The sequence below is a fragment of the Anarhichas minor genome, unplaced genomic scaffold (genome assembly GCF_050575085.1).
Source record: "Anarhichas minor isolate MPS153535 unplaced genomic scaffold, ASM5057508v1 ptg000014l, whole genome shotgun sequence".
Lineage (NCBI taxonomy): Eukaryota > Metazoa > Chordata > Actinopteri > Perciformes > Anarhichadidae > Anarhichas > Anarhichas minor.
In genome coordinates this window covers 9,891,238-9,917,320 of record NW_027466460.1, presented here as the reverse complement: position 1 = coordinate 9,917,320, position 26,083 = coordinate 9,891,238, and the positions used below count along the sequence as shown (strand labels likewise).

Sequence of the window (26,083 nt, the reverse complement as noted above, 5' to 3'; positions counted from 1 at the left end):
CTTGAAACTCACACGTATGGCTCCATCCTCAGGCGTTGTGTATAGTGGTCTTAACGGCTTGATACTGTTGATACTGAAAGCCCGTTGTGTGTGTGTGTGTGTGTGTGTGTGTGTGTGTGTGTGTGTGTGTGTGTGTGTGTGTGTGTGTGTGTGTGTGTGTGTGTGTGTGTGTGTGTGTGTGTGTGTGTGTGTGTGTGTGTGTGTGTGTGTGTGTGTGTGTGTGTGTGTGTGTGTGTGCTCACATCAGCCGGTCAAGTAATGGCATTAGCTGATTTCACATTCTCACTTTATTACCACTTAGAAACCTCTTAAAAACGTTTTGTATTTAAGACTCAATCACTGGGAGCAACTGGAGATGGCTAATATGTTACAAGTACAGTATTCAGTGTACTCAGAAACAGCACTGTGGATCTCTGGCATACGGAAGTGGACTTGGATGCCCTCCGTTTAAACTAGACTTGCCTTGCCCGTCAACATAATTGGCATAATGTGTAATCACGACCCTAAAACAGGTGTGATCTTCGGCGTGAACAATGCCAAAGCTGTCGAGTTGTCTCAAAGGCAAAGATGCTTTTTTTGGAAAAACACAAGCAATTATTGATTTTGGCTTTTTATATTAGTGTTTGAGAAATACAGCAAAGAGTCAGTGGATGTCTTAATTTAGCATGGTTGATCTGTCACATTGTTCTGACACGCCACTGTAATTATTCTGAGCAGCGCGTTGCTATGCTACCTTTTTGAGTTTCTAGAAGTTGAGAAAAAAGTGCACGAGACGAACCACACAGGTGTTAATGTGTGAGGAGGGAAAGAAACGCTGCATTGCAGGTCAGACACAGGTTGGTTTGATAATCACCAGTTGGACACACATTTTGCACTAATTCCTCTGAAAGTAGCAGCATGAAATATTTGCAGTGATAAATAGCTTTTAACAGACTTTTCCTGTGTGTCCAAAAGTCTGTTCTGTAGATCTTTACAATGTACAGTAAATGCAATCAATCAAAAAAAGCCTTGGCCACACAACCGTACTCACTCATGTGCCATCTGGGTTGTCTTATCTGAACAGCCATGCACATTTAAAAAAAATATATATATATATTTTCGTATATCTGCGTTGTTGGGCTAACTTTTGGCTCACAGGTCGGCAGGTCCACCAGAGAGACTCCCACTACTCCAGATGGCTAGTACACCCCTGCTGGCACGGCCAACCTGTGCTTTACCAGCCGAGTTAAGCCTCAAGGAATCCGGAGGATATAGTGTCGGTTTCTCTGTTGTATGATGGACTATGTGGAAGATTCTTTCTGGTATTTATTAACAGAAAGAGCAATCTGTAGTGTCCATCATACAGTGGACTTTAAAGTAATACTAGAAGCTTCTTAACTCGCGGTCCACTTACTGTACTCTCTTTTCAGGGAGCCTCCATCAATGTTCTTCATCTGCAGTATAACCTCTGTCTGTGTATTGAATAAATAGAAAAGGTAAATTATAAATACATAGATGGTATTGTATTGCTTGTGTTTAATATATTTTGTTTTCTTGTTTTTTTTTACTCCAGAAAAAGTCAGCAAAGCCAACAACCACAAGGACAGTAACATGGTGGGAATAAACAGGTGAGTGGGTAATACCCTCTGTGTTTGTCTCAAGATAATAGTATTGTCATATCCTGCATTTTTCCAATATAGTTTGTATATGTTTCATTCAGTCGCCATGTTAACTGTTCGTATTATGTGTCATGTTTCAGTTCGTTCCTGGACGAGTGCTTCAGACAATCACCCTTTAACTCGCGCTCCAAGAGCTCTTCCCCCGCAGAACCCAGCTCTTCTACCCGGGCACTGTTCCATGGTAAGACACATGTAAACACACACACACACACACACACACACACAGGAACATGTAGTAGTAGTAGTAATGGAAGAGACATATCAGTTTATAGCAGGCTGAAGATGGAGGGACATTAGCTTTATTCAATTTTGTGTCTTGTAGATCTGCTACAATAAGTCGATTAATCGCAACAATTGTGATAAATAAGCGTTTTTGGTCATTTTTCAAGCAAACATGAAGAACATTTACTGGTTCCAGCTGCTTAGATGTAAATATTAGTATTTTTGTAGTCATATGTGACCATAAATGTAACATCTTTTCTGGTTTTGGACCATTAGTCCGACAAAACAAGTTGTGAATGGCATTTTTTCTCAATTTTTAACAAACGATTAATTAAAACAATAATCTGTTAACCGATAATGAAAATAATTGTTAGTGACAGCCCTGGTGTCTTTATGTTTGTTGTTTTATAAAATGATTATCTCCTCCTTAGAAGTTATATTCAGAAAAATGATCTGCAGCTGGTTAAAACGAGTCAGAACCGCTGCATCGTTCACAGCATCTTCCAGGACTCCCAGTCCTCCATTCTTTGCAGAGATGCTCATTACACACATACACGCATGTGCATGCATTTACAGACACCCAACACACACTCTTGCACAGAAGCTTTGTAGCCTGCCGATACATGAAGACGCCTTTTAAATCTGAGTGTACAGCCAGAAGGACGCATCTCAATTAACCACCTCTAACTTCCCATGATCTCACCTTCCTCCCTCTCCCCGCTTCATATTTAGAGCTCCGGCCGGCCTTACTGCACTCTCTCGCATTTCCCCAACCCGAAGGCCTCTGCCCGGGGGCATCCCCCGTCTCCCTCTCCTCCCCTCTTCCCTGGCATCCCAGAACTTCCCTCCATGTTCCTTTGGCAGTGAGAGATCCAGAGGTTAATTAGCTTGTGCCAGCTTTGCCTGTCCCTCTGCCAGTTAATGAAAATCTGATTGGCTTCTGGGTGTCAAGAGTGTCCTGAAAGTTAATTCGCCCCGACCACCTCCCCTTTCCCTTGTGTGTTTAAGCTTCACAGCCAGCCTCTGCTGCTCACTGTTTTACAGTCGTACTGGTTTACTCCTTTCTCCCCCTCATGTGTGTCTCTCTATGCCTGCTCTTTTTCTTTTGTGTCTTCATTTTCCCCCTGTTTTACCAACCCCTGCTCCAAGTATTGGTCAGCATTTGTAGTTGCAGCTGTAAGCAGGCAGACCTTTAATCAAACATACTTTCTGTTCAGTGTTTGGGGAACTTTACCATCTTTTCCTCACAAGCCATCACACTTTCTGGACCCAGCATTAAGACATTCACAGGTTTAGCTCAGTTTATTTTCGTTTTACTAGTACATCAAATGTACTGGTTGTAAAAGTATTTGTAAGTGACAATTGGCTGTGTTGTGATTGTCATGAAACTTGCTATTTAAAAGGAAAAGCCGACCACTTTACTGCAGATATTTTAGTTATTGTAATTGACAATGTAAAAGGGAAAAACCTACATCTTTTAATTTCATTATCATAGTCATTAACAGTGACGTTTTGTCCACAACAATTTTTCAATGGGTGACATGAGCGGCGCTAATATTCAACAGTACTTCTGAGACAGAAAACTGCTCATTGTAATGGATATGTAAGCAATAAAGAACAAGTGAGTAAGAGTTTCTGTCTTCTCGCTTCAGTCTGGGGTTTAGCACAATCCCTCATTTCTTGTTTGTGTGTCTCTCTCTCTCTCTCTCTCTCTCTCTCTCTCTCTCTCTCTCTCTCTCTCTCTCTCTCTCTCTCTCTCTCTCTCTCTCTCTCTCCGGCTCTAAAGGCACTAATTAAGCCATTAACCACTTCAAGGCTCGCACCACGCCCGAACTGGCTTAATCATCAGTGCGTTTGCCTGGTCGTGGCCTCAAGCCCTTTCCGCGCGGCTCCTCATCACCTGTGTGAGCAGGCCGTCCCCTAGTCTCACTTTTGAATCGGGACAAGTTAATGCTTTTATGTGCTGAGCTTTAGCTGCAAGCCCCATAAGAAGGCCCAGGATTCTCCGAATAAGCCGCACAGACAAAGAGAACATAGGGTTGGAAAAGGATGTGATCAGCCTGTTAAAGCTGCTGTCATTGTGAGAGGCAGTGGAGGAACCACAAACATACACACAGTTTTTACTGATTATTTACATCGTTTTCAGACAAATACTGCTTTTCCCAGATCTACTTGTATGTTGTTGCCATCACACATGGGCCCTGCCTCAACTTAATGACGTGTGGTGAGTCACAAACCTGCAGCGGAAAGAACATAAAGATGTTCAGTTTACACAAACTGAGAGAAGCAGCAAATGTTCCCCTCGGATAAGCGGTGTCCACTGCAGACATTATGTCTCACACTTCTTCTTAAAAATCAACTTAATTGATTAATCGACTTGATTGATTGATTTAAACTGATTCTTTCAGTAAACCCAAATGATGACAGCTGCGTTATTCCCCTCAGAACATATTGAGTATTTCTTAGAATGATACCAAATGATAAAATGACAAAGTTAGATCAGCCTGTATTTATTTAGCAATAGTACAGGCACATAGAGAAAGTAAAATAAATGAATAATAGGAGGTATGGAATAAATATAGAAACTATACAACAGCATATGGAGACAAGGAAAAGATGCCTGGAGGTAGTGCACGTGCACCCTGCCCTTATTTTGTGTCCTTCATGTATATCAGATACTAGCTGCTGAAAAAAATAATAATAAAATGCATAAGGCAATTTTCTGGATCAAACTTTGACAGTGGTGTGACATAAATAAGAGTTAATAAATAAAAGGCGCACAACATGAATTCCCTAGGTTGCATGTAGAGCGGATTAAATATGTGACACAGATACAGAAACAAGGCTCCAGGGTTTTTGAGTCAGTGCAACAACAGTAAAATGTAATTTCACACCACCTTCCAAAGCCAATGCATCAGTTCTTTTACATTAAACACACCCCCACATGTCGGAAAACAATCTTTGCTTTTGCCTCATTGTGGTATCGTTATCGCCACAAACACCTCATCAATGCATTTCAGAGGACAACTAAAAAATACACTTTGTTAAATGGTTGAATGTGGCTTTAAGAAGCTGTCTCCACTTTCTGTTGAATATACATTTTTACATCACGTGACCTAAAGATTCTTAGAATATCAAGCTTATGCGCACTGATTTCCATCTGCCAAGAATCAAAACTTTTAGCGAGAGGGGGAAACGGAGCAGCAGATCTTTTCATCAACACTGAACAACCAAAGTCAGAATAACTACAGAAACTTTATTTTAAACTCAAACTTTAGTTTGAGCCAAAGTCCGTTTGTGTAGTGTGTTCTTTGAACCATGCGTACATTAAGTAAAGGCCTCCGTCTGAGTCTATATGTTACGATCCTTGTAAAGTCCTCTTATGTCCTATGGAGAGGTTTAATTCAAAACAGAAACTTCCGATTCTTCAGCTCTATCAAAGTCGCTCTCTTTCTTGTTATTTCTTTGTGGTCATGGAGGGAAGGGGGCATGCAGTACGGAGAGAGCTACAGTGATATGTGTCTGCTGCAGGCTTTAGAGCAAAGGACTGGTGCTTGCTGTTGACATTAAGAATGCATTCGCACTTCATCCCACCCGCAGGCTAGACAAGGAGCATCTGTCAAATGGTAGCAGGCAGGTTTCAGTCTTGTGGGTTAGCAAATTAGCCCACAGTGTATCGGTTGTTCTGTTGTTTCCCCGAAACTGAAGGGAATGAGACTGTTCCTGATGGATTAGACTGTTTTAGGCAGTACTCTAACAGTGAGTATGAAGTTGCTAAATGAGTGAATGTAATGTTACAGTTCAACTGAATCTAAAAGGAAGAACCACTTATTAACCATAGACTTTTTTTCTCTCTCTCTCTCATTATTATCTCTATTTTGTGTCGTCTTTAATTCTCGTGAGTAGTTTGTCTCACCTCCAGCCTCTCCTGCCTGCCTGTGCAATAGGGTGGAGGCCAGAGGCGCCGAGAGCCACGCAGCCTCCATAGGGCTGATGGAGGTGGTTGGAGGGTTAATGGGCACCTTCACAGGAAGAGAATACTGTATGAGATTGTTATAGCCGGGTAGAAAGGAATAGATTTGGGGGTTATGTGCCGGACTATTTCTTGGCAAGCCAGCTGTTCCCTCTTGTTCCTGGTCTTTGTGCTACGCTGAGCTAGCATGTAGCCTAATATTTACCAAATCCAAAATCCCCAAATCTTTCCTTGAAGAATACTTTGACATGTCCCCTCTCCCCTTGTTTCCTTTTTACTTCTCAACTGTCTACTAATGAACTAAAAGCCAAATGCCACACAAATATGTCAAAAGATGAATAAAATCAAGGTTCAAAGAACACCACAGTACGTAAGCGCATACTGCAGCAGTCTGGTGTGGTTTAATAGTTACGGTTTAAACATCAATACATATTGAGTTACTTTGTTTGATGCATAGCCGCAGGACTTAACAGCCTTTGGTCTACCTGTAGCCGCTGCTTCTGTGGCTGAATTGTGTCAGCGGTGAATGATGACGATGGTTTTTCTGCGTTTCTTCCAGACTCAGAAAAGGACGATGGGGAGCCGGGAAACGGGATCGCCCCGTGGAGACTAAATGAGCAGCTCTTCCCCTGTCCTGTCTGCGGCAAAGTGTTCGGTCGACAGCAGACACTTTCTAGACATCTGTCTCTACACACAGGTAAATAATACACAACAACATTGTTGGAGCACATGCACACCAACGCCGCACGATCCCATCTCTTTGTTCAACGTATAGATGTTCGCTGCTGAGTTTGGGCATGTGTTTTTTGCTGCCCCCAGTAAGTAAATAAGGTTGACTAGACTAGATTACCCTTCCTTTAAAGAGATTACTACCATGATTAGTCTCTCTGGGAAAACTGCCCGTGTAATTACCCAGCTAGAGGTATGCCTCACAGAGTAACACACACACACACACACACATTCTGATGCAGTCACGATTAGTTTCCTTCATTCACTTTGTCTCTCACACTCTGACACGGGAGACTTCCTCAGGATGAAGCTGTACGCTCCCTTGTGTCCTGATTACTCTGTGTTTTCAAACTTGGCCCTTCTTTGCTCCCAATTGATCCATTCTTTCCCATCACTTGTCTTCTACAGTCTCTCTCTCTCTCTCTCTCTCTCTCTCTCTCTCTCTGCTGCCCTTATTAGGAAAATAAATTAATGACTATCCTGCTTATGCAATTTTTATTTAAAGCAAATTATACGCTGGATTAGAAATGTATGCAACCTACTTGGGATTGCGGACTAAATCACTGGGCGCACAAATGGAGACTCGTGTACCAAATGCCCCCACACAATTGGACATGCTCTCGCATTTTGAGTGCACACACACACACACACACTACACGGCGCGCACACACACACACGCCATCTGAGAGTGTTGGCTGCGAACAGCTTGGCCACACCACAGAGAGCAGAAGCAGGGGCATATGTCAGTGTGATGGTCTTTTTGGTTTCCCCGGCGACATAAAGGTTGCCTGGCTTCATGTCCTTGGGGCAAATAGTGTGTGTGCGTGTGTGTGTGTGTGTGTGTGTGTGTGTTTTAGGGGGAGATAGTGGGAGAAGACATTGTTTTGGCATAAAAGGAAATATTGTGATTTAGATTTTTCTCCTATTTGATCTGAGAGTGCTTTCAAATGAGTTAAAATGATGTCGGTATGCGCCTCATATGTTCACCATCTCGTGGCATCTACAGGAATATCCAGATGCTCCCTGAAAAGTAGATTTTGTCCGACATCACAAGATGTGTTTTCCTCCTTCCCAGGGTGAGAGTTAAAGTTGAGATCAGGCTAAGGTGAGGCCGGGTTAGGCATTAAATAATTAGGTTGAAGCTCGCTTTAAAGGCTTAGAGGCTGTGCGCGACTTAATGAAATATCACCTGAGGTAATGTTTACAGTAACCTGTGCTTCTTGTGTTTGTCTTTGCAGACGAGAGGAAATACAAGTGTCACTTGTGTCCTTATGCAGCCAAGTGCCGGGCTAACCTCAATCAGCACCTGACCATCCACTCTGTCAAGCTGGTCAATACAGATGCTGAGCAGATCGTCAGCGCTGTTACAGCCGAGTCTGCCGAGCGCAAGAACTGCCCGTACTACTACAGGTAACGATAACAGAGCAACACACACACCTCTATGAAGGAGGCCTCCAGCCAGCAGCAGAGGTCAGAATCAGGGCTGTTTTTGATTGATTTGCATCTGCTGCTTGATGCCCAAATATATCCTGATATATATTCTTTCATTTAATTTCTCCCCAATTACTTTATTTTGTAAATTTGTTATCAATTTCCTCTGAAATGAAAAAAGCACCACGTCTGCAGTGAGGAAATATTTTATTTTCGATTGTCTAACAAATGAATAGAAATGTATCCACTCTGTACCACGTACCAATTTATGCAGACATAATATAACACTAAAGCTGACGGTTGTTCTCGCCATCTTCCTCTCTGTTCTCTTGTCCAGCTGCCATGTGTGTGATTTCCAGACGGAGCTGAATGCCCAGTTTGTCAGCCACATGTCGCTCCATGTGGACAAGGAGCAGTGGATGTTCTCGCTCTGCTGCAGCGTCTGTGACTACGTCTGCATGGAGGAGAACGACATGAAGAACCACATTAGTACCGGACATGCAGGTACAGAATCCCCCCACCGGTTCTGAGAGACAGCGTCGATGACATAGCCTCTCTCATGCTGTATGTGTTGGTGTAACGAAGGGTTGGAACGAACGTTATCATTATTTCTTAATTTTTCAAAACATTATTCAAACGAATCGGTTAATCGAACATCAAAATAGTTTCTTTTTAGATTTTGACTTTTCTCTTGATTGAGTAATCGACTAATAGACGAGTAGTTTCAGCTTTAGGGTAATGTTCGTGTGACTAAACTCAATGTATTACTAAAGGGCACGATTCAAACCCTCGAAAAATGCTTTATGGAGTTATTTTCAAAATATCTCTCTCGCATGTTGGAGTGGGTGGTAGCTTACACATTGTGGCTCTTGTTCACAGCTCAGAATAGACATACAGTGCAGTACTTGGACAGTGACACATTTTCTATTGTTTTGGCTCTGTACTCCAACACATGGGGGTTTAAATTTAAACAACGGCTTTAAGGGTTTTGAGAAATTAAGTCCTTTTATACATAGTCCCCTCCAATGATACGGTTACAGTTCATACACTATTGTGTGTCAAAATTGACACATGTATATAAAGAACGCAGTAAAAACACACATTTGAGAAGCTGATGCTTGTAAATCATCTTTGTATTTTGCTTTAAAAACGACTCAAACGATGAATGAATCAGCAAAATCTGTGCCGATATATTGATCAACTAATTGACTTTTGGTTTCAGCTCAACTTGTATTTCATATCCAAACATCCTGATGTGACAGTCATTTACACTTCATAAACACCTCGTTCTGTATCAGTTCAGAGGACACGGGGAAAGACGAGCTGTAGAAGAAGAAACTATCCGCCTCCTGTCGACCCTCTTTAGACTTTTAAAGCTGCTGGTTTGAACCCCCGGTGGTCAATATGAGTGTTTTTGTCTAAAACAGCCTTGTCCAGTGTATTGCTGCTGTTTTGGTCTTCCACTGTTCCCCAATATGTGTGTGTGTGTGTGTGTGTGTGTGTGCCGCTTGTCTGTATGTGTGGGTAGGTGGGTGGGATTGTCCGGCCTAGACAGCTGAGGGGTCTTTCAGAGGCCACAGTGGCCTTGTTTATCTGAGAAGGTTGGCCCTTATCGTGCCTGAGGGGAAAAAATCAATAGGCCTTGGTTCCTTTGGAGACGAGCTCGGTTTACGATGCCACTGTGGCCGTCTTTTAAGTCTCTCAGCCTGGCTTGGCATTTATCTCAGTCTCTCACAAGATGGACAACACCACCAAACATACAAATGTGCAGGAGTGTCTCTCACTTCCTACCTTCTACATGTGGAGATGTGAGTGGTTTGTCGTGCTTAAGCCTTGTTTTGTTAACGTGTCTATACTTCGGAGTGTAAGGTGGACAGAGTGACTCCTCACAGACTGTAAAAGGCTAGTTATCTGGTCGACTGTGTAGACACGCCCAGGCAGGAGATGGCTGAGCTCAGCAGGTGACCCCCTGTGAAGACTGGACTCGGCATGGGGGAAAGGGTTGGTTGGGTGCCCTTAACTGTAGGGGGCGAGGTAGTGAATCATGTGACGGTGTTGCTTGATCTCTACCCTGGATACACTGACAGATAGACATACTTTGCCTCTTTATTCAGTAAAAGATAAAATGGAATATATTTTCCCGTAACGGTGGGTTTCAAGGTTGAGGCCCACTGGCTCAGAGAAGTGCATTTATTTCATTTTTGCTTATATTCTGTGGCATTAGACTTTTGGCTATTGTAAGAAGAAGGCAAGTGCATGTTAAATACTGCAGCAGAGAAGATAAAAGCCCCTCAAGCTGGTTCAATACTGTATTCAAAATGCTGCGAAGACTGCGCTCTGAATGGCCCTGCTTTATTTCGATTTGATCGAAAGCAGCTAATCATATCTTCTCTAACAATTCCTTGTGTGTGAACTCGATGCGGATATTCTTGTATGTTTTAGACGCGCGTGTGTGTCTGCCTGCGTCGGAAAGATAGGTCAACCATTTCAGCATCTGTGCCGCCTGTTCTCCCTCCTCTCACTCCCGTCTGAGTGAATGCCCGTTGTTGAGCTGTGCCCTGAGATGCTCCCGCCATCTTAGCTCCTTCGGCCATGACCCACGCTCCTCACCCGTACCTCCCTCTTGCCCCCCCCCCCCCCCCCTCTAATTCCCTCGCTCTTCCCAGTGAATTGCAGACTTAGAGAAGGGGATCAATAAAAGCGCACTGCATCTTGATTTGACTGGCAGCAGGGCCTCAGTCAGAGCAGAGGGCTGTGTGTGTGTGTGTGTGTGTGTGTGTGTGTGTGTGTGTGTGTGTGTGTGTGTGTGTGTGTGTGTGTGTGTGTGTGTGTGTGTGTGTGTGTGTGTGTGTGTGTGTGTGTGTGTGTGTGTGTGTGTGTGTGTGTGTGTGTGTGTGTGTGTGTGTGTGTGTGTGTGTGTGTGTGCATATACAGAATGACGGGGTACTTTAAACTGATTTTTCTGCATAAAGGACACCCCACAATTTTTGCAGGGTTTCAGTTAATATCTATCGCATGAGTTTTTTAGCTGGAGCTGGTAACATTTTTATATTAATATGATAAATCTTTTTTTTACTCTGTCGTCTTGTGTCCAGGCCTGAGCTCAAGAAGTCCCCTCAGCGAGACCAAGAGCACCTCCTCTTCCCTCTCGGCCCTCAGCGACTCGCTCAACAGCTCGGAGGGGGGAGACCTCACCCACGGTAACGAAGAACTCAGGGGCCTGCTGGCCCTGCCCTCCTCCGCAGGGAGCCAGTCCAGCTCTGGAAGCCACTCGGGATCAGGAACTGAGGACAAGTCTGACAAAGGTAAGGAATTGTGGGAAATATCTTCACCAGATACACTTCTCAACAACAGTCTATATATTTATATATTCATGACTGACGAGGCCTGACCCTGGCAAGAAGACCTCCTTCAGTACTTTAGTCATTCAAAAATACATCCGCTACGCTTCCACGGCGACTGATGAGGACTGCCTTATCAACTGTAACTGCCGTATGAGCGCAGTGCAGAGCGGCGGCCATTAGCTAGCCAGTGGGACACAACAGAGAGACTCGCATGCACGTGCGTCTGGCCCGGCTATGTAAACAAAGCAAAGAGAAGCGCTGATTACAACACACACACAGAAGCCACTTCATTACTCCACCATATCTTTACATTGCAAATACATGTTTGCTGCTATATTCTATTCTTTAGCCCATGAATTTAGAACTTAGCACTTTTAAGGTACTCTGCCTTTGCATTGTCTGTTAGATAACGTTACGTTAATCACTAATGTGGGCCACACTGCCTCCCTTAACCTGACGGCTCCCTCACGGATCGGCTGAAGCTTGCATGAGCGTGTGTGGTGAGACTTGTGTTGTAATGTGTGTGTGCACCTGCATAGTATATAGGTGTTTAATTTAAATAAATTTAGAAACATAATGTACTATTTCCCTTTTATTGACATTCTGTTCATATACTCTGCCTTTATGACTTTTTTCAACATACTGTACTAAGACTTTTTATAGCTTTTTTCATCATACCCTACTATGACCTATTAGTTTTTTCCATGTAATATACTATCGCTTTTTTAGCACTTTTTTCAACATGCTAAACTGACTTTTCTTTTTTATGACTTTTTAAAGAAAAAAAAGTATACTTTTGCTTCTTCTTGACTCTTCAACATACTATACTATTCATTTTTTTTGGCATAATATACTGCGTCTTATTTATTGTTTCGACATACAATATACTATGTTCTTTTTTAGGACTTATGATACCTTTTTTAATGCCAATACTTTTTCAAAAACGTCTTTACAACATACTTTCTATGACTGTTTATGACACCATATAATAATTTCACTCACCAATAGTCTCAACACTGACACAACTGAGTTGTTTCTTTACATCCCTTTATTCAGTTTGCGCGTGGAATGCAAATCAACACGGAGACATCGACACTGTCCACATGACAGAGCAGCTTTTCATTGTTCCAGAACTGACAAGTCATTTTGACCTAAATGAAATGCCGGTCTTTTGCTTTTGACATTGCAAAGACAATTTTATGACATATATTTTGTTAATTAATTTTATATAGCGTCAAGTCAGAACAGAAATCATCTCGAGACACTTTTCGTATAAAGTCCAGATCGTACCCCCCATGAGCAAGCACTATGGTGACAGTGGCAGAACAAAAGTACCCCCTTAAGCAGAGGGAGCGAGAGGCAAAGAGAGAGAGGGGTAACGGTAGATATAATTGAATTATTATAATAATAGCAGCAATGGATATAATATGATTAATTATAGTAGCAGTGGGTGTCAAGCAGGGCCACGGTAGCAGATACACAACCACCATCCAGGTGTAACCCGGTCCATGGAAACCTGTGAGACAAGAGAGCACAAAGACTCCGGGGAAGAAGCCAAGTTAGTAACATGCATTCATGGGACATGAATATATACAGATGGAGCGGAGGAGAGAGGAGCTCATTGTGTCAGAGGAAGTCCCCTGGCAGTCTCGGCCTACAGCAGCATAACTAAGGGCTGTTCCAAGGCAAGCCGGAGCCTTTCCCTTTATTCTGGGAGCGCAGTGTTCTAGTGGGGTAATAAGGTACTATAAGCTCTTTAATAATGCATGACCATTTAGGGCTTTGTAAGTAAGGATAAGGATGTTAACTTCTGGATTCTGCATTCTGTATTTTAAAGGGAGTCGCTAATACGGGAATAATGTGATCTCTTTTCTTAGTTCTTGTCCGTACACGTGCTGCAGCATTCTGGATCAACTGGAGCAAAAACAGTTATAGAATAGTATGTCATGAAAAGGTCATTAAAATGGCAAAAAAAGTCAGTATAATATTAGAAAGTTAAAAAACAGTTACAGTATAGCAAGTCATTAATATAGTATATCATAAAAAAGTCAGAGTATAGTATGATGTAAAAAAGTTTGTAACAAAAAGTAATTTAAAAATTCACAGAATAGTATGTTGTATAAAAGACACCAAAAAGTCCTTGTTTATAGTCATAGTGCAGTAAGTCATTAAAAGTCATTGTAGTTTGTTTTTAAAAAGAATAAAAGCAAAACTACATTATGACTTCTATTGCGATGGCAAAGCTTTCTAAACACCCGGATGAGGTCACCGGGGTTATCTAGATATCTTTCAAACTCCACACCGTCGCAAATTTGTGTGTCAGCATTTATCGGGCAGGACGGTGATACAGGTTGTATTCTGAGAACTGTGGAATCTGTTGTTGTTGTTTGGAGCTCAAAGTGAAGATATCTCAACCTTCGCTGCATCGCTGCTTACATACTCTATTTCTGTGCGAGGTCATTGTTGGACCGGACTTTTTCCCTGAATCTGAACTCCCTTTGTTCCCGTTTTCTATAGATACACTCAGAGATTTCAGCGACGCCGAGTCTGAAGAGCACATAATCATCGAACCATTAAAATCATTAAAACCGATTCAGTCTCCACTGACCCTCTTCTCCTCTCTCCTTCTCTACAGGCTTCGAATGCGTCTTCTGCAATTTTGTGTGCAAGACGCGTAGCATGTACGAACGGCACCTTCAGATCCACCTCATCACGCGGATGTTCGAGTGCGACGTCTGCCACAAGTTCCTCAAGACGCCCGAGCAGCTGCTGGAGCACAAGAAGTGCCACACCGTCCCCTCCGGAGGGCTCAAGTAAGGAAAGCAAGTACAGACAGAGGTTCCTAACTCCGCCCATCCCCCCCCCCCCCCTCCCCTCGTCAATCCACTGCACACTACACACACATAGACCAACGTTAGGGGGGTGTGCAAAGCTATGGCAACAGACTAAAGTTTCAGACATCTCACAATGGTTTACATGCAATATGTAGCTCATTTTACATAAATAAAATGATGCATGTAAAATAACAAAGGATACAAAAAGATGGCTGGCTGATATTATCATAAATTAGAGCTGATTGTAACAGCCTATTTGAAGATGTGTGTCGCCATGTGTCCTCTATCAGTTAACCTCTCTTTAATGTCCAGTATTTGCAGCCAGCAAATTAAATGATACAAGCTGTAGTTGTGCTCGACCGCCTCTCTTGGCAAGTGTAACTTATTAGACGGTGGTCTCTGGGTCTGCAGTGGCTGCTCTGAACAGAAGGGAGAATGGGAAGGAGATGGAAATGGGTTTCCCCCTCAGGGTCTGTTGTTCCACTGCCCACAGATGACGGCTGTGCCAGAGGAAAACATCTGAGGAAATCTGCATTTTACAAACCTACCATACAGACACTTATAATGTATGGAAAGAAATGTATAAAATATGTGGGCACACCCCTAGTCCGATCACGTACATTTGTCACATCTTAGTGTAGACATTGACACAAGACACGGGTCAAAGAATGACCCTCAAACAAAGCTTTCAAATACAAACTCTATCTCGGTGTAGTTTGTATCCCAACCCGTACATATAGAAATATACTTTATATGTAGCTCCAGTCCTCTTCCATGCTTCCCTCCCCATCTCCATACTCCAGTCCCACAGGAGCCTTTGTTGTACTGTAACACGTTTATGTCCCATAACAGGCCTGTCGAGCCCCCATAAAGCCCATCTGTTGATCTCACCATCCACACCGCACACTGACTGATGGTAGTGTTTGAGTTCAGGCCAATCACAATAATGTGCTTTCACACACACACGTTCAGCTCTTGGGTAGCGGCTAACAGCATTTGTGATGATAAACACATGACTTTTTGCCTTCATATTTAGGAACAATGCAGTTAATGGAACATTTGTCAAAGATCCATTTCAAGTAACACAAGCCATTGTTTTTCTCATAACTCCAGTCTGTGCATGTAGAGAATCATTATGATTATCGCCTCATCTTGTCATAAGCAAAGATCTGTGTTCTATATCTTTTTCTTCTGTGCAGCCATCAGTGGAGATGGGATGTTTTAAACATTGCTAAATGTCTGGAAATGGTTTCATTTCACTAAATATAAACTAGGAAGCTGCCAACACGGTTACATTGGCTTATATCTGACCAGATGACAAACACACAAGAAGCCCCTTCATAACTCAAAGATCTCCACAAAGCATCTTAAGTCCCTAACGTGAGGATTTGCTGCTAGCTGTAGTGTGCGAGTGAATACATGTAAAGGAGTTATAACGGTTTTAAATGTTTCTTCTGTCTGGTGTTCATGTTTCTCGAAGCCAGAGTGATTTCTCTTGAGCAATTATTCAAAAGGGAAAGAAGAAGGTTGTGGATATTTTTATTGAACGGAGAAAGAAAAGACATTGAAGGAGTGATATTTATTAGATTTAAATTTATACCCGCACACGTGGGTTGTATTTTCAGCTCTTTAAGGTTTACACGTCTCTTAATTTATGTAAACCAAATTAATGTTTACTTTCAAAAGCAGGCAGGATTCAACCAAACAGGTGTAGAATTACTTAATGGACACGAAGGGCGAAAAGGTTCCAGATAAACTCCCATTGCCTACATTTTCTGACCTCAGACATCCAGTTTATTTTTTCTAGACTAGTGTGTACACGTGTATACACTTGAGCAATGTGAAGTGTTTCTAAATATATATATATATATATATGTAGGAGTGTGTAGAAAGGGAGAGAGGGCCTTGACCATTTGGAGGTTTTTCTGAGGTGATTCTGTTCTGCAGGGTTTGTGAAGCGCTTTGGGGCCCAGAGCAGATGAAAGGTGCTATTTAAATGTAAGTGCCACTCCATTCCTTCATTTCCCTTCATGTCCTACTGCTCCAACCCTTTCTCCAGCCTGTCACCCCCCCCCCTCCCTCCTCCTCCACACACACACACACACACACATGATCATCGCAATTCTCCCACCATTAAACTGCCACACATACCACCATGAGCACACAGACCTCTACATGACGCACACTTTTTTCTTTACCTGTCTTTCTCCTCTTCATCATTTTTGTGTTATTCAATTTCAAGGTGTGTTCTGTGGTTTCTGAACGTACACTCCCCCCTTCAACTGTCCTTTTGCTTTTGTGTGTCGTGTCCTCCCCTCCCTACTTCCCCGTTTGTTGCATTGCCCAGGTGCCCTTTCTGCATCTACTCCACCAATCGTCCAGCGGCCATGGAGTGCCACCTTAAGACGCACTGTAAGATGGAGTACCGCTGCCGCATCTGCCAGGGACTGTGGCCGGACCAGGCCTCATTGGAGGCCCACATGCGCGGGCACCGCCTGGGCAACCACTACAAGTGTGAGCAGTGTGGCTACTTGTCCAAGACGGCCAACAAGCTGATCGAGCATGTGCGCGTGCACACGGGCGAGCGGCCCTTCCACTGCGACCGCTGCTCTTATAGCTGCAAGCGCAAGGACAACCTCAACCTGCACAAGAAGCTGAAGCACGCGCCGCGCCAGACTTTCGGCTGCCAAGAGTGCCCTTTCACCACCACACACCCCTTCGTCTTCAGCCGCCACCTCAAGAAACACCAGAGCGGAGGAGCGGGGGGTCTGGACGGAGGCTTGGGAGGAGAAGAAGAAGAAGAAGAAGTGGAGGAGGACGAGGAGGCGGGAGAGGAGGAGCTTCCACTCCAGGGAACGTCACCGGGGGTCTCTTCGTTGCGAAAGAGCCGGGAGAACTTCCTGTTTAGCAGAGGAGGGGGGAGCAGCGGAGGGAGTGGGAGTAACAGCCCTCTCATGAGTCTGACGGCGTCCCAGGCGCTCCAGTCCGTCGCCCTGTCACTCACGCTGGGCAAGTCCCGCCCGCTGGATGCGACTGGCCCTCTGCACCGCTTGGTCGGCACCAACGGCAGCACCACCACCACCAGGAACCCCGGCGGCCCGAGCAGCGGCAGCGGCAGCCCCTCCCTCTTCCTCCCCTCCGTCCGCCACATGTTCGAGCAGTACAGGAACTGCGACCGGGCGCACATGATCCCCCTCACCACCTTGTTCACCCACAACAGCCGCCTCACATTCCACTCGCACCTCCACTCCAGATGGCGGCCCGCCACATCTCCTCTCCTCTTCTCCTCCAGCTCGGCGTCGCCCTCCCGCTCTTCCCCCTCACACAAACACTCCTTCCTGGCCTACCTGGGACTGATGGAGAGGGCCAAGACTGTTTGACCTCGCCCTCCTCCTCCACCACCACCACCTCCTCCTCCTCCTCCTCCTCCTCCTCCTCCTCCCCTCACTCCTCGGACGGTGGTGTGAATTGACACTTGACCACTGCAGTGGGGGCAACGTCTTTTCCAATCAGACCAGCAGAATAAGCTGGAGCAGACAAACATATTGAAGAAAAGACAAGAAAAACATTTATAAGAGAAAAAGGCTGTACATGCTAAAAATGCATTTATATCAAGAAGCTGCTTTTCTTATCAGTTCTATCAATTGAATTATTACTACTTCAACTACTACTCTCTATTACCTTTATTTTTTTTTCTGTTTTGAAATGTCTGAATGACTTGGACCCAGTTGCATTATCTGAGGAAACTAACGTATCTCAGTTTCATAGATATTTTTCTTTTAGTCGTTTGACGAGATAAAAAGATGAAACAAAAACTTGCAAGTGCTATATTTTAGTGCATTTTTGTCTATTGCTATTATGCATCGAAATAGCATGCCTGTGTTTCAACTAGCTTTGACGTCATTAGGAAGCTAAATTCGAGATATCCTGAAGTGTTAGCGGTGCAACGTGGACAGAACCAATGAAACGGGAGCGCTTTTCCTCGTAAAAAAAGGCACGTTTCCAAAGCAACGCCTCAAACACGCACTTACTTATTTATCAGTCTTGTACATAGTTTTGTAGCCCCTCCCCCTTCCCATCCTTTTGATTTCCGTTGTTTTTTTTGTATAATGGTGAAACCATATTATGCATAGCTGCTGCCTGATATCGCCTCTGTCTCGGAATAAATATCCTTTCGATGAGTTACTAGCTAATTGTAATAGTTTTTTTTGTAAGCTCCCTAAACAGAAGATAAGCTGTGATAATGTAAATAAGGAAATTCTGACTTATGACAAGAAACATTCTACATTTATTACCAATAATTAGATTTGAATATAAATGTAAAATGTTGACAATGGATTTGCACTCCTAGTGAAATAATGAGAAACAGTCAATCGATTATTTCTGAGACCAGGTGGAAATCAGCGCAACTTGATATGCAGAACTATGTGCCCCGCACCTGTACCTAGAAGAGATATATGAGATAACTGTTTTGTGGAGGTGACCGGCTCCGGGTTAGCAAGCTACCCACAGACCCGGTCACCGCAGGCCGATTCAATGGTGCTTTTTGGAGCTTTTTGTAATTTTTTGTGTACAAAAAAAAGAGAAAAAAACTGTTCCAAAATGACTTGAATGAATGTATTTTTGTTTATGTACATGGGAAAAAAAGAAGCGATACAGAAGTTGTGAGCAGGGACGTCGTCTGTGCTGGAAGAGACGGGAAAGTTAGCGTGTTTGGTGGCCTTCTGTGTCTTTTTCTTTTTGTCTTTCATTTTTTTTCACTTTTTTTACTGAGCCTTTTACATCCTAATAAAAACATTTTCTACTAACATTCATAGGGAACCCATTGTGGAGAAAAAAAGAAAAGAAAAAAAAGCTCCTGTAGGTGCAATGATGAAGCAAAGCCATTCACTTGTACAGCATTGTTTTCAATGGCACTGGCTTCTGTATGCCGGCAGACATGGTACTGCCCCCCCCCCCCCCCCCCGTCTCTTTTTAACCTTTTGAGTTTTAATTGCACTTAATATAGTTACACTTCAAGCCAAAAGCACTTAAACCTTTTATTTTCCCTTTTTTTTTTAAAGTGCAAACGTAGATCCAGCGAGTTACCATAATGTGAAATGGACAGTAGCTGCTGGAAACGACTCGATCGTCAACCCTCAGTTTCACGCGTAAGCATTTCTAGCAGTGCAAAAGGGCCGGCCTCTGTGAAATCGGAGAACGTAAATTAATACAAATTGCATGAATTAGACAGCATAGGTCAAGCTCTCCCTGGGAACTAAAGGTCCCAGGCTAAATTGTGATAGCCAGTTTTGCACAGTGCTGCACTTTCTGATTAAGAGAATATGTATTTATCCGTAAAATGTTCAAAAAGAAGTATGTTTTGCGAGACAGAGCAGCAAAGTACAAGCATTTTATTTTGAAAAAAGCTTTAGCCATTATCTATAGCGCTTGTGTGTTTAAGTGGTCTTCAAGCCAAAATCTCTTATTGTAAAGGGATTGTTTTGTTTTCTCCTTTTGTCTATTTTACTCATGCATTTTCCTACAATGGAATCATTGTTGCTTTTTTTTTTTGTTTGTTATTTTTCTACTTTAATCATGTCAGAAAAATGTCGATTGGACAGAGAACATGAATTGTCGAGACCAAAATGTAACACGCCGCAGGATGTGATGCTAGGATTGAATCCGTCACGTCCTCTTCTGGAGCGGAGCCTCGATTGTCCCCCTTTACACTGTTTGTTTGTTCCTTTTTGCTCCGTCAATGTCTGGCAGCATGTCTGGAGTGAAAGGAGCATCTCTCCGACACACACACACACACACACACACACACACATACACACACTCATACACACACTCTCCTTGTACTATCTACGTTATCTTTTATACTCTAGTGCCACTTGGTGGAAGGAAACCACCTGAGACTTCTGAGAATGAGTCAAACTAATTGTCAGGGTCCAAAAGATTAAAAAAGAAAAAGAATGTGTCCGATCTCGACACCTTTTTTTTTTTTTTTTTAAATGTCTGCCTTTTATTACAGCTTAATCATCAACGGCTGCACTTCATTATGTCCCACCTATTTTGAGTGTAATGTTTAAAAAGGCAACAGGGCTCTATCCTTTTGAAAACCAATATTCTTAAGCACTTATTGTTTATTTTTGCCCAATTGTACGCAGCACAGTGACCTTTTTATTTTTTTACGACCTTTTCAGCACTTCAGAGTCTGCATGACATTGCCCTCGCTCTAGTTCTTTGGCACTTCATTGTGTTTAAAACTAACTCCCTTGGTTGCATTTAGTTGGCATCCCACTGCACTGTCTACAATCAGTTTAAGTTTGGCTGTATGTTCTGGTTTGAAAAGGCTCAGCTATCTTATCTTTTGGCACTCGGTAAAGATTGGTATGTGCTGTACAAAGCTTTTTTTTATTACTCCATTGTTAAGGCTGTACAGGGTTGTGACGATAACTGGTAAATAGATCATTTGTACTTTTTTGGTTTTGTATTTGTTTTCTTTGTTTGGCATTATTTTATGTTCAACTTGCCAGGTCTAAATGTAACAGGATTTGAAAGTAAAGCTTACATCAGATATTACGTCAGCTGTTTGTCTTTCCTCTGCTCGTTCTCCTGACGCTGTAGATCACATTCATCGCTCGTGCACTTTGCTAAACGCCTCCTAAAACTCTTTTCATCTTCCTAGCTGACTCGTTTCCTCACTGAATAGCGACACAAATGCTCATCGTCTCTTATGCATAAATGTTTAGTATAGTTTCTCATATTTGTGCTGCTTATAACGGACCCCTTAACTACATAAACACTTCAACCGTCTGTGAGCTAGCAGCTGTAGCATCTTGCTGGTGCCACTGGTTATAATTTGTCAACTGAAAATATACAGTCGGCATATTATTAGATATTTGACATCAACAGTTGTTCTACTCCACTGAATATTTGAAAAGCCTTATTTAAGTATTTTAAGTCTAAAAAACACAGTTCATATAGAAAGACCTTCCATAGAGAAATATACACACACAGGCTTTAAAAAGTCTAAGTCATTGAATTCTAAAAATAAAGCCTTAATTTGCATTAGTTTACATTTTTTAAAAGTCTTAAAACTGCTAAAACACAGGAAGTAGGCGTTTCCTGACAAAACAATTAGTGAATATTTTTATGACATTTTCATGACTGATTATAACTTTTTTTTTCTAGACTATTACTTTTTTATTACATACTATAATATGACTTTCTTTCAATTAAATACATACTATACTATTGCTTTTGAATGACATGCTGTTCTATGACACTTTACTGACATTCTATACTATTGACCTGCTTACGCAATTTCTATATCGTCCTATACTTTTAAATGACATCCATCTTTCATGGCATTTTGTGGCATACTATACTATAATTGATTATATTAGCAATTTAGTTAGCAATATCACATACCAAAACAAAACAATGTTATATAAAATGATATCGCAATACGATTCCACTGAAAGTCAACGGTCAATAATATTCAATATTGCTCGGCCCAAGGTGTAGCAGGGACCAAAGGAGATTGCGTTGCATTTTTGAGTAGATCGGAAACGAACAGGGCGGAGACGCATTATTTTTCACTTTAATTAAAATTGCGAGATTGGCCATTTGGCCTTGGTCGAGGTCTGCACGCTCCGAGTGCCCCTCTTGTTATTAGTGTCGTCATGTCGCTCACATTCAAATAAATGTACACACTTAAATCAAAATTCTGCAATCCAAGTTAAAATAAATGCAAAAGCTTTGGCGCACATTCCATATTCCTCTCAGCAAAAGAAAGGAAATGCATCAGCATGTTTCAGAGCAACAAGGGCAGCAGATAAGAGTGGACATCACTCAGTGGGGAGACGGGGACGTGAGTTAAGGAACAGCACTGATCATCTTTGAGGGACAAAGCATTCTCTAATGTATATCGGTGGCGTGCCATCATAATAATAATAAATAGGATCTGTCATGGTGTCTAGCTGGTGTTTTTATTAGACCGATGGGAGGTCTCTCTCCCTCTCCTTCCTGTGTTGTAGTAATGAAAGTTACTGCACGTTCTCGCCCAGCCAAAGGTTGGCCCTGCCTAATGAAAACAGATGAAGCAGAGATAAAGTGTTTGCCGACATTAAGGGACTCATTTATCACCGTTAGCCCCCGAGCTATAGAACACCTTGGTCTGGAGCTCTCTTTTAACAGGCCTTGCCTCACAGCACCCTGGTGGCACTCTGCAGCCTTCCAGGCACATGAGCACCGCCATCTTTACCGCTCTTTATCTCTTTCTTTTTTTTCTCGTTTTAGCATTGCTTTAACAAGACAATATCACTGTTTACATCTATGTGTGTCTCTTCCACAGGGTTTAAACAAGCTGAGGTGAAGTTTTAACCGAGTGTTTCTAAGTTTCTAAAGGATTTGGCAGTCCTTACGGGACCTCCATTGCCGCGCCCTCGATGTTGACCCACATGGGTTCAACAGCCATCTGAAGCCGAATCTCTTCTGTCGAAGAGCCATGTTCTCATCTAGCTGCTCATCTCGCCTGTGTTATAATGAATCTTTTTCGGCTGTGTTTAAAGCTGCTTAATTAAGTTCAAAGCAGCGCTCGGGGCACCGTGCGCCTGCTCAGCTGACCTCCCCTACGAGTGGAAGTGTTGATTAGGAAGTGAAGAGACATGCAGGCACTGCAGGGGATGGCTATTGATTGAAAGGATAGAAAACCTCATTTGGATTTTGTGATTGGAACACCACACTGTACACGGGGGGCTGTTTTTCTTCATTTGCCGAAGAACAATAACTCCACTCCGGCGCTGACAGGTTCGGTGAAATTGTCAACTAAGTGAGGAACTTCTGTGATAAGACTAAACGCCGGAGTTTTCCCTGGTCCCAATAATAGCCCTTCACCCCGGCCCGAGCTGTCTGCACAATGTCGACCTTTCGACACCACCTCGCGAAAGTTGGCCGCTGTCGATCGATAGCGTGTTAGCTTTTTGTTTGAAGGTTCAGGCTGCCTTGGCTTTATTACAGCTGCTGAGAGTCATGGGGGAGTCGTGCACGGCTTTGTGAGAGAGGAGCTCCCTCTTGTTTGCCAAAAGTGTAATCCCGCCGTGACCCGCCGTGACCCTGCCCTGAGAGGAAAGCTGCTTAGACAGAAGTGCGTGTCTGTGGGAGCTCCCAGCTGCCAGGCCTCTCTCTCCCTTTTTCCCTCCATTTTGCTCACTACATACACCTCACACGTTCCCCCGCCTTCATAGCTCCATATACATCTTTTTAATCTCTCCTTTTACCCTCACTCTATACTCTTTTTCTTCCCTCCTGTTTACCTCATCTTTTTCTGCTCTTTCCTTATTTTACAGTTGACTCCATGCATGCTTCACTCGGCATCAATACTTCCAGGACTCCCCCCGTTCCTCACCACCATCGTGGTTTTTACCCTGTGCACGAGCAGAGGTTTTGCTAAGTGGAGACAGATCTCAGATTTTTTTTTTTTGCTCCAACAGAGAAAATAAACATACAAAGTCCTGCCCTACACAGCTTCCAGTACAGGCTGGCTCACAGACCACTGGCTCACAGAGAAGAGAAAATGACCTATTGAATTGATTTGGCACGGGGTTGAAGCCAGAGCAACAACAAGGCTCCGCTGAGGCTGCTTGTTGATTCGTAAATCTATTAATCTTTGAAAAAATTAGGCATCAAAATGAATTGGTGAACATGAAATTCCATGTTTATTCAGTCCATAATAGTGTGTGTGGAAGTTGTGCAAGTCTGCACACGCTGCTAGAAATACATGCAAAGTGCAAGCCAAAAACAAAGATGGCTGTGCATGAAAGACAATTCGCACCTGAGCTCCACCTGAGGGAGAGAGATGATCTGGAGGCTCGTGTTGGTGCGTCACTCACTCGCCACTGAGTCGGGGTGGGACACGCGTGGTGGGACATGTATTTACATGCGTGTTTGGTGCCCAGCCCACGGGCATAGCATCACTGCCTGCCCGAACCCCCCGCTGCGGCCCTTCCCCACTCTCTGGGGTGAGACATCACTCGGCTGGGGGTCAGCAGCAATCTGAGTCAGGAAGCCCTGCGGGGGGTGTTTGGGGGAGGGGGATTACCCACAAGTCCCTGGGCCTAGCATATCCAGACTTAGGGCAGCCTGAATCAGTGGGGAGGACAGATCATACCCCCTGTTGGGTGCTGCCTCAAATATAAAGCTACTGCTTGGCCATTCCAACTGGATGACAAACACATTATAGAAGAGAGGAAGGGGAGGAGGAGGAGGCTGGTAATGGGCAGAGGGAGAGCAGCTCTACTTAAGTGTGATCGTGTCTTTGAAATAGATAGGACAAAAGCCAGCCAACTCCCCTGTTGTTAAGCTTTGCTGTTACCATGGCAGTCTATGACAGTCACCAGCCATAGGTTACTTGGTTTCTATGGGTAACAGTTGGCGCTGCACTTCATTCACATCGTCTGTGACACTGAACCTCAAGATATCGCCCACTGATTCTCGGCAGTTTACAATCTCTCTGACTGAAACGGGACAAGATGTTCATTTTGAAACGTCCACAAACGCACTTCCTTTTCACCTGCGAGAGGCAACGACTTCAATGAATGGAGTCTGCTGAGATCTGAAACGAGGAGACTTTATCGAGAGCTTAACAGAATAGCGAGGTCAAGCCCAAACTAATCAGGCTGCTCATTTCCCTGGATGGAGTAATGAAGTAGAACGCTGACCCCCCCCCCCCCCCCGGCTGACCCTGGGAATCTGGAGCAAAGAAAACTGGCCCGGAGACCAATTAGCCAAAAGCAAACGGAAATATTAAGACAGAGCGGTCATTTATTAATAAATATGATCAGAGTCATCCACAAAAGAAGCTTCAAAGCTGTTGAACGTACCTTTGTGTGAAAAGAACGGTTTGATGTTTTACGTCAAACGTCACGAAACCGTAAACGTTTCAGGATAACGAGCTCCTTTTAGTCTGCATCCTAAAGATGATTTGGAACGAGGGTTGATTACAACCTGGCCGGCTCTCCTAATTACCTCATGCACTTGAGCTTTTAATGATTTTCATGATTCAATTATCCCTAACTGAATTCCTGTCTTCAATCAATTAAAGCCATAGCTGCACACTCATCCATCTTACAATCAGGACACCCGGAATCCCTCCATCCATTCTCATTTTGAGAAGAGAGTGGGTCAAACAAATTAACAGAGACCGCATCCATCCATGTCGATCCATCTTTTTTTTTTTTGCATTTTTTTAACCTTTTCTGTTACTTACATTTTGTAACTCTCGAGCGTGGCGAGGATTTGTTTTCCGGATGAATCGCTGTACTGTGCGTCATTAGAGATTATTTTCTATCAAAAGGGTTGAAGTTGCAGTTAAATATTTTTAACTTCATTATAAATAGAATCAATATGGGTCTCCAACACCCTGACCCCTCCATCTGCACAAACGAGTGCTTGTGATTATAATGTGTTCTACTGAAACCTTGAATAAATAGTCTTTTATCTGAAAAGCCTTTAGTCCTGCTCCTCTCTGCTGGTTATTGTGATACCTGATGTGAAGGTGAGTGACGGTGGGTTTCTTCATCTCTCAACAACACTCTCCTACAAAGACACACACTTAAAGAGACCAACACGCACACACACACACACACACACACACTCTTGTACACAAACACACACACACAGTTTGGCACCATCTGCTGGAACCTTGAGAAACGTTTATCTTGAGAGGATATTTGGAATTAAAGTACACTATAAAAATCTAAAGCCTTAAACAAAATAAAATGACAAATTTGTTTCCTGTGAGATGAAACATAAGCAAACACTTCTCAGGGAAGAGCAGAGGCACGTTTGACTGATGAATGCAGCCTCCTCAGCCAGCTCACAGCCAAATTAGAAGAAGAAGAA

General features: G+C 43.2%; 2 protein-coding genes and 1 long non-coding RNA gene across 6 annotated transcripts in view; 1 reads left to right on the top strand and 2 right to left on the bottom strand.

Annotated features, from left to right (window-relative positions):
• The window catches only part of znf827 (zinc finger protein 827), a 63,124-nt gene extending 42,366 nt beyond the window's left edge, over positions 1 to 20,758 (top strand). For 2 of the 4 annotated variants that reach the window (XM_076091400.1, XM_076091399.1), the window contains exons 7-15: positions 1,553 to 1,607; positions 1,739 to 1,839; positions 6,413 to 6,550; positions 7,821 to 7,992; positions 8,351 to 8,517; positions 11,109 to 11,318; positions 13,993 to 14,170; positions 16,139 to 16,189; positions 16,539 to 16,678. In XM_076091400.1, coding sequence (XP_075947515.1) covers positions 1,553 to 1,607; positions 1,739 to 1,839; positions 6,413 to 6,550; positions 7,821 to 7,992; positions 8,351 to 8,517; positions 11,109 to 11,318; positions 13,993 to 14,170; positions 16,139 to 16,187 — 1,070 coding nt within the window. In that variant the 3' untranslated portion in view covers positions 16,188 to 16,189; positions 16,539 to 16,678. Of the gene's footprint in view, positions 1 to 1,552; positions 1,608 to 1,738; positions 1,840 to 6,412; positions 6,551 to 7,820; positions 7,993 to 8,350; positions 8,518 to 11,108; positions 11,319 to 13,992; positions 14,758 to 16,138; positions 16,190 to 16,538 lie in introns of those variants that run through there. The other 2 variants (XR_012954054.1, XM_076091401.1) reach the window with 2 other exon arrangements.
• Positions 1 to 26,083, bottom strand: part of mmaa (metabolism of cobalamin associated A) — a 49,350-nt gene that overhangs the window by 7,863 nt on the left and 15,404 nt on the right. The window lies entirely within an intron of this gene.
• LOC142949644 (uncharacterized) lies at positions 8,204 to 17,583 on the bottom strand. Its single transcript, XR_012954055.1, has 3 exons — positions 11,406 to 17,583; positions 11,090 to 11,309; positions 8,204 to 8,467 (listed from the first exon to the last, which is right to left on the bottom strand). It is a non-coding gene; the product is annotated as an uncharacterized LOC142949644 (long non-coding RNA).